Source organism: Mastigoproctus giganteus, chromosome 8 (assembly GCF_048544385.1).
Source record: "Mastigoproctus giganteus isolate SK-2022 chromosome 8, ASM4854438v1, whole genome shotgun sequence".
NCBI classification, from domain to species: Eukaryota; Metazoa; Arthropoda; class Arachnida; order Uropygi; family Thelyphonidae; genus Mastigoproctus; species Mastigoproctus giganteus.
The window spans coordinates 69,666,836-69,675,599 of NC_143582.1; the positions used below are offsets into that span (position 1 = coordinate 69,666,836).

At 36.0% G+C, this 8,764-nt stretch overlaps 1 protein-coding gene across 1 annotated transcript in view; it reads left to right on the plus strand.

Moving 5' to 3' along the window:
• LOC150081606 (FAS-associated death domain protein-like) overlaps nucleotides 1–8,495 on the plus strand; it is a 33,343-nt gene extending 24,848 nt beyond the window's left edge. The window contains exon 3 of the mRNA XM_090379466.1: nucleotides 8,138–8,495. Coding sequence (XP_090235592.1) covers nucleotides 8,138–8,418 — 281 coding nt within the window. The 3' untranslated portion in view covers nucleotides 8,419–8,495. The remainder of the gene's footprint in view (nucleotides 1–8,137) is intronic.
• The last annotated feature ends 269 nt before the right edge of the window (nucleotides 8,496–8,764 follow it).

Consider the following 8,764-nt stretch of genomic DNA (forward strand, 5'->3'; position numbering starts at 1 on the left):
ACTCACAGCTGTATTTTCTAAAGAGAGTCAGCGCCCTCTCTCAAGTGTGCAAGTGACCAACCCACAAGTTCCAGTCAATATCTTTAAAGTTAAAATCCCCCATTATAAGACATTCTGATTTACTTGCCCACTCTATTTCTCTGCACAATTGCTCATTATACTCATCAGATTCATTTGGCCTATAACACACACCTGTGCTCATTTTCCCTTTCCCAGTGCTTATGTCACACCACACTGACTCAGCATTGCATTGTCCAATGTAAATTGGATGCACTTCCTTAGATTTTGTTTCTTAACTAACAGCAAAACCCCTCCTACCTTCTGTACACATTGTACTCCCTAAATTCCAATTCTGCACTGCTTATATCCATGTGGCACCATGTCTCTGATATACCAACAATGTCTGCTTTTGATGTCTTGACCAGCACTTCAAATTCATCAAATTTATTTACTATACTCCTAGCAATTGGTGTACATGCAAGTATACATACACCTAGTCTTACTCTTAGTTACCCCAACACAACCCATATATTTGCTTGTTCCATGAGGACTCCCAGCAGCCCTTGAAATCCCCAGTACCTCGCTTTCCAGGCTACTGCTCATTCCAATAGAAGCAGTGCAAGATTCAATTTAACCTCTGCCTGTGGTTACCGTTAATCTATTAGTCTGCGAATCCCCCCCCTAAGCTAGCAGTTTTCCAACCCACCTAACACTGCCTGAATAGCATCAGCAAATATTCTTGCACCCTTTCTATTTAAGTGTATCCCATCTCTGCAGAAACAATCTCTCCTATTAACAAGCACAGACCATGCTGAGAAAAATTCTACACGACGAGCCTTGCACAATCTCTCCAGGGCCGAATTGATTGACAAAGCTCTCATCATATACTCCCTCCTATCATATCTGGCAGAAATGCAGACAGTTTCAAATTTAACCCTAACTTGCAACTTTTTTTCAACATTGACCTGTTGTCAATGAAGTGCGTAGAACTCCTACTCTTAATGTCATTAGTGCCAGTGTGTACAACAATATCACCCTTTGTGCCCCTAAAAGATGATATCTGCTCTACAACATCAACTTTTTCCCCTGGTAGACATACTCTTGTCCTAGTCTGCCTATCTTTTTTGCACAATATATTTCCTATCTCCCAGACAATAGAGTCACTGACAATTAACCCCGGGGGCTCACATCTGGTGAGTATGGGCTTGGTAAACCCAGGGTCCTAAGCTGGATATCATCATTCTTCTCTTTCTTGGGGATGCCTTTCTACTTCTCTCTCACACGGGGGTAACTCGGGAATTTTTTTTTTTTTTTTTTTTTTTTTTTTTTTGACTGGTGCAGCATAAGCCTCAGGATTCCTTGTACCATATGGCTAATAATAATAACAACCAGCTCCTGTGGAATTGGCACATTCTGCCCTGAAGGTTGCCACTGTGTTGCTTGATCAAGTGCAAGCTCTGCATTGGCATTGATGTAGTCAGCGGAGAGCTTGATGGGTCCCCCAAATTAAGTCCTTCGATGGAATCTATCCTGTCCTTCAAGCTCTCATAAAGGCCCACAACAATGCTGAGTTGGCACCAAACTTCTTCACACTGCATACATCAAGCACACACAAAGACATCCCCCTTGAAAACATCATGTCCCATTCCAGGAAGGCCTGCAAGCATTTCACAAGTTGCACATTTCTTTAGGCTGTGATGCGTTGGGGAATCGCCCTCTTTCGGTTCTCTTCCGAGCCAAAGCACTCCTGCTACTTTGTACATGTTGCTTTGCTGCTCTAGTCTGGGGCATGATTTCTGTTTAAATGAGATTTAATTAACAATGAAAATTAATAAGGTTAATAAATTTAATTGATTAATTTACTATACTATCCTTGACTATACAATACTAAGCTAATGCAGTAATCGGTATTCCGCTACACTATACCGTAACGATCACAATGCTAAATTAGTTATATCCTTATCTAAGTACAAAATATATATGCCCAAAACGTGATTAAAACTTTCAAAATACTTATTACAATTAAAATCCTACTATTCTTCTATGCTACTGATTACTCTATGATATTCCAGCCAAAACAGCAATATGATAACGGTAAGTATAGTGAGTTGTAATTTACAAAGTTACTAGCTAAGATAATCCACAAAACTGAAGAAAAACTTGTAAATGGGATTAAAACAAATTTATTTAAATATGTACTGTATTCATATATATAAAATATATTACAGCATGAGAACATCCAACATAAAATTTGATATGAACATGTGATTGTATTTTCCCAAATATCCTGTCCCCTTGAATAAGCTATATACCCCATTTTTTAAGACATGAAAAATAAAACTTTTTTTCTACCAGCAACACAATTTCAGGTTTTTGCTTCTTGAATTATTTTATAGTTTTTGATTGACCATGAAAGATTGTAATAACTGCATGCGTTTAGTACATGTTTAACAAAAAGTATAAACAATACCTTTCTGATTACATTCACTTGAAAATGGCACCAAACATAGAATTAGCATTCAGCTGCACAAAGTAGGCTTTGCAATTTCTGTCAAGGGTAAGGGAAGGTGACAAATTGAAAGTACTCTATTATCCACCATCTTTCATTTCTCTGAGCAGAAACAGTATCAGTGTTATTATCCATCTATTTTAGTTCCATCAAAAACAGCACAATCCTGATATCTGAATGACTCAAGCACAATGTGGTGCAACATTCCAAGTTGTGTTTTAATTAAATATTGGTAATAAATAAAAAACTCTTAGGCTATTTGCTTGTCTGGTTATAGCCTTAACAGAAATCTCAAGGTTGCCATTCCTTGAAATTTATGTAATTTATTTCAAAACACTTTTTCACAGGAATTCTTGTCAGTGAGAGTGGAGTGCCCTTGATGTTCCATGCCATCTTTTTAAAAGTTTTCTCATGAGACTTTTAAAGTTGATACTTTAAACTTATTCAAATAGATTTTAATTTTTTTCAAAATTTTTGAAAAATATATTTGAAAAGTGCATCAAATATATTGAAGAGTTGAAGTTTTTGCTTAATAGAGAGAACAACTCTTTTCCATTTGAACATGGACACACACATATTCAAATTAAAAAAAACTTTGAGAAGAATGTTAAAATTAACCATACAGGAAACACAGATTACTGAATTATGACTAGAGTAAGCTAGTAGACAGAAAGCAAAGGTGGGGGATACAGTTTGTGAGAAATTCAAGGGTCTTGTCAGGAACATTGCAGAAAAAGTAGGCAGCACCTGTAATGGATACCAGTATTTCTTTTTGTTATCTGACTTGGGCTTCTATCTATACATGAGACCTTGGATAATCAACATATTTATTTATTTGTCCGCCATATTTATTTATTTTACTTTATTGTTCAATAGAAATAATGTGGCCTTAATCCATTTCCTCACAGAGCATATTGACACGTTGTGGCCCTAGTTGTTTAGGTGTTTACGATAAACATCCCAAACCTCTATTTAAATTAGATTTCCAAAAAATGTTGAGAAAATTATCTGTATTTTTGTATTTGTATTCCAAAATTTTAGATGCTCACGTTTCACATCATGGTCATTCCCTGACCCTTCCACATCCTCTGTATTTGGTGGCCACGGGCTCGAACCTCTGTCTAATCAAGAAGCGTGTGCTATGCACTGCTGCTCCAGCCCACCTGGCTACGGAAGTGCCTCATAATACTGAACAGACATAATCAGTTTGCTTACTCCCGTGTAGCTCTGATGGTTCTGTTTACTTGGACTGCTGCATGCAGTCTCTATGCTCAGTTTATAGGCTGATGCTGGGTGACCAAATCGAGAATGCTCTAATACATGCACTGGGCCACTAAATATGGTTAATGGTAATGTTTGTTGCCAAAATAAGTACTTGTGCTGGAGCATAACCAGAACATTACTGCCATTGTCACATCATCATGATTACTTGTGTATAGGAACAAATAATATTGCTTTACAGTAAATTGTAGGCTAAAGAGTAAAGTAATTTCCAATTATATATCCACATCATTTGATAAAAAAAAAAAAAAGTGATTGCACTAATTGACAACCTAGCCATTATTACTTACTAGTTACAGATCTTATTGCTCAATCATTTTAACTCATTGTGATTTATGTGTTGTCTTTGATTAAGTGTTAATAAGTGAATTATTGAGTCAAATAAATTATCATCAAAGGACAAATATGAGAAGTTTTATTCATTTTTTTCAGAAAGGGAGCAAGTTATTGTAAATTGACTTCTGTGTCAACCAAAATATAACCTTCTACAATAAACTTGACACAAAGTATTCAAGTACACTCCATCTCTCTCATTTTGCAAAATTACTCTTTATAAATAAAGAAAATTTCGGGTTTTGCTGTAGAGTGGTCATGTAAAGTCAGAAACTTACAGCAAGAGCAGTATTTCTGAGCTGACTGGGCTAGCCGGGTGGGTAAAGTGCCTGCCTGCCTGGCAACTCAAAGGTCACGGGTTCGAATCTCACCTCGGGCTTGGATCAGAGTAAATGCAAAAACTTTGGGAGGTATATTATGGCCACAGAAGCCGATACACCAATAACTAACAGAAAAAAAAAAAAAAAAAAAAAAAAAAAAAAAGGAAAAAAAAAAAAAGGATTTCTGAACAGCTAGTTTGCAATAAATTGTTTCCTGTCTGCAAAGCTTTTACTGCTGTAAGCCTTTCCATTTTCAATCATTTTCCCTGCCCATGTTAGACAATTTAGCAGTCACCAGTAAAGTAGTTGAGACATTCCATTCTTTGTGTAGCATAGCCAGTCTGCTGTCTTTTATTTATTCAGTCTTCAGTAAGCATATTAGTATTATTAGTGGCAAATGATACAAGAAAGCAAGCTTATAAAGCTTAGCCAAGGTACAGTCTTCCCACTTTCCTCATCACCTGCCCATCCCCTCAAATAATTTGTATAATTCTTCTTTGAATTTATTCAAACTACCCACTTTCACAACAACAGATGGAAGCTTTTCCAATGATCAACCACCTGCTGGTTGAAGGCAAACTTCTGCACATCTATCCAGCAACAATCCTTCTCCAATTTAAATTTATGCCTCCCCATATGTGTAGTTTGAGCTACAGGAAGAATGCCATCAGCATTGAGCTTACTCAATCCATTCAAGGCCTCGAACACCTAACATCAGATTTTCATAGGTGCTTAGTCTCCAGACATTGCAATCTGCAGAATTGAAGCCTTTTTTGGCAAGACCACCCTTTTGTTCCCTTCTCTGCACCCATTTCAGCAGATCTATATCTTTCCTAAAATAAGCCTTCAGACCTGTATGAAGTACTCAAGATGTAGCCTAACCACTACCTTGTACATGGGGATAATCATTTTCTTATCCCTACTAGCAGAGTTCCTGTAACAAAACCCCATGAGCACTCCTGGCCACCTGTCTGCACTGCAAAGCAAACTTCGTATTTGACTGCATAATCACACCCAGGGTTGTTTTTTTTTTTTTTTTTTTTTCCTACTATGCCAAGTGTAATATCACACAGTTTATACATTAATCTGGGATTACTTCTATGCACTGTAAGTACCTTACATTTGCCAATGTTAAACTTCAAGTGCCATTTCTCAGCCCATCTGCCTAATTTTTCTAAATCCTGTTGCAGTAATTTTCTTGATTAGTGCCATTAACCACTGTGCCAACCTTTCTATCATTTGTAAACTTCAACATGAAGCATGCTATATATTCATCATTATTTAATAAATACAGAAAACAACGAGCCCAATATTGAACCCTGGAGAACTTCACTAATAATATTAGTCCATGAAGAGCAATGTCTGTTAATGACCACTCCCTGTCTTTTCCCACTCAACCATCCCTTTATCCACATTAATCCACTGTGATCACTGCCACCCAGTGGGTCTTTTACTTGCAGATGCTTAATTCATGAAGAGATACTACTGATAATCAGATCAAGAGTATTGCTTCCTCTTGTTGCCTCTCTAACATAGTACTGTAGAAAACATTCATTTAATACATCCACAAAAGTCTTGACCAACCTACAAGTTCCAGTCAATATCTGAAAAGTTTGTCTCCCATTTTAAGACATTCTGAGTTCCTGGATCATGCTATTTCTTTGTACAGTTGCTTGTTATACTTAACACAAGTCATTAGGCCTATAAACACACTCCTATTCATATTTCCATTTTCCGAGTGCTTATGTCACACCAAACTGACTCAACATGGCACTGCCCACCCATGTCCATTAGATGGTACTGCCTTAAATTTAATATGCTTCTTAACTAAGAGCATAACACTTTTCCTGTCCTGGCTGTACACATTGTATATCCCCACATTCAAATTCTGCAACCCTTATGTCTGAGTGACACCATTTTTTTTTGCCCATATCCCTACAATGTCTGCATTTGATGACTTAATTAATATTTCAAATTCATCAAGTTTATTTACTATGCTCCTAGCATTAGTGTACATAAAAGTATATGTGCACCTTTTCTTACTCGTAGTTACATAGCTCATGTATTTACTTGTTCCACGATGACCCACAACAGGGCTTGAAATCAACTCTTGATTTCTGGGCTGCTACGTATTCCAGTTGAAGTTTATTTTTTGGTTTTTACGAGCATTAGCAACTAAGGCCATATTGCCCCCGGGGATATGCGGTGGTCACGGGCTCAAACCCTGGGCTAATCAAGAAGCGTGTGCTACACACTGCTGCTCCTGCCCACCTGGCTATGGAGGCGGCCCCCAGTTGAAGCAGTGCATGAATCACTTTCACCTCTGCCTGTGGCTCTAGTTAATCTATTAGTTTGTGTATCCCCCTCCCAAAGCTACTAGTGTTCCAACATACCTAACACTGGTATAATTGTACAAGCTCTCGCTATATACTCCCTTGTATCATGTCTGGGCACAATTGCAGACACCATCAAATTTAATAAACTTGGAACTATTTTCCCAACATTACCCTGTTTTTTTTAAGTAAGTCTTCAGATTTACTCTTAATATCATTAGTGCCAGCATGCACAGCAATATCACTTTTTGTTTTACTTAAAAGATGATATCTACTCTATAACATCAGCTACTTTTTTCCTTGGCACACATACCTGGTCCTATTCCACCTATCCTTTTTGCACGATATATTTCCTGTTTACTCAACAAGAATTAAAATCTCCAAAGTAGAATGTGCTGGTCCCACGGGACCAGCACATTCTACTTTGGAGATTTTAATTCCTTCAAGGGAATCCACCCTATTTTCTAAATGTCATTTTTTTCTATGTATTAATATATATCTGATTGGGACTTCATAAAAGTGAGAACATTAAATGAATGATCACAGTAACCTGCATTTACTGTAATTGAATTTCAAACTTTTTCTTCAACTTTGATATAGCCAATTTGTTATTTTTATTAATATTGTAAATTTTTTATATAGTCAAAGCTTTAATCATCTTATCGAACTTTTTCACATGCATTGTACAAGCTTTCCTCTAAATTAAATAAATTTAAAAAAAAATGCTTTGTTTTTAAGACCTCTCTGCACATATTTTTAAAAGACTGGTCTCAAAGGAATTTTGTTATATGCTGGCTCCAACATTACTATTGAATCTCTCTCTCTCTCTCTCTCTGTAACTAGCTTTAGTTGCATCTTTTATTAAAAGAGTAAATCTGCTTGTGAAATTATTAGTTTCATTTATTTATTTTTTTGTCTTAATTTATACAAATGAAGTTTGAAAATAATGTTTTATGTTGTTGTGAGTGATAAGATTCTTATAAAATAATTTTTTTTAATTTTCTTATGGTAAATTTCTGTAACAGTATTTTTTTTTTTATATTTTGAAAGTTATGTTTATAATCTGGCATGACCATATAGGTCAAAGGAGTGTACAACTAATACATTTATTTTTTTAAACAAGAGTCAGTCATTACCCATATTTAGTAGTTACAGGGGTTTGAACTGTAATCAACTCAAATGCCACTAGACTACCATACTGACCACCTGCCTACATCAGGCCTTTCAGGTTGTTTTTTTAAATGTAATCTCAATCTGGATGCTCTGATTAGTTTTTGCAAATTTTTAAAATTTCAAAATAAAAAGAATGATTTTGCAGATTCAAGTATTAAAAAATTTATTATTTTGTTCTTTAATTTCAGATCTTCACAAAGCCTGTGAATACATCAGCAGGAAAATTGGATACCGATGGGTTCATTTGGCACGAATGCTAGATATTACCGAGGGTACAATAGACTCATTAAGAGCAGATATAAATTCTGATATAATTCAGAAATCTAGAAAGATACTTTTAAAGTGGCAAGAAAAAAATAAAAATAATGCCACCATCGATGATTTAATAAAAGCCTTGGAACATCGGCTTTGCAGAAGACCGGACTTGGCAGTCGGTTTGAAAAGAGGTAATCATAAAATGGAAGAATGAAAATTGGGTATCTTTTTAAGAACACTTAAGTTTCTTGAAGGAAGAAAATTAATACCAGTCATGTTGCATGGCCTAGTCAAATCTGGTGTAATTTAATAAATGTAGACACTCTTCCTTTAAATTTACTTCTTCCACCTTAACTATACAAGGTGTCTCAAAAATATTGGTACAAGCATTTAGGGGATGTAGGTAACATCTAAAGGAATGTGAATTGCATAGGAATCCATAACCGGAAACGTCACGGGAAAGTAGTAGCAGAGGCACAAGAAGGAGAAATGACACAAGACAGTAATTAGTGGCAAACATTTATTTGACATAACATTAACAATGGAGTAAGAGATGGATG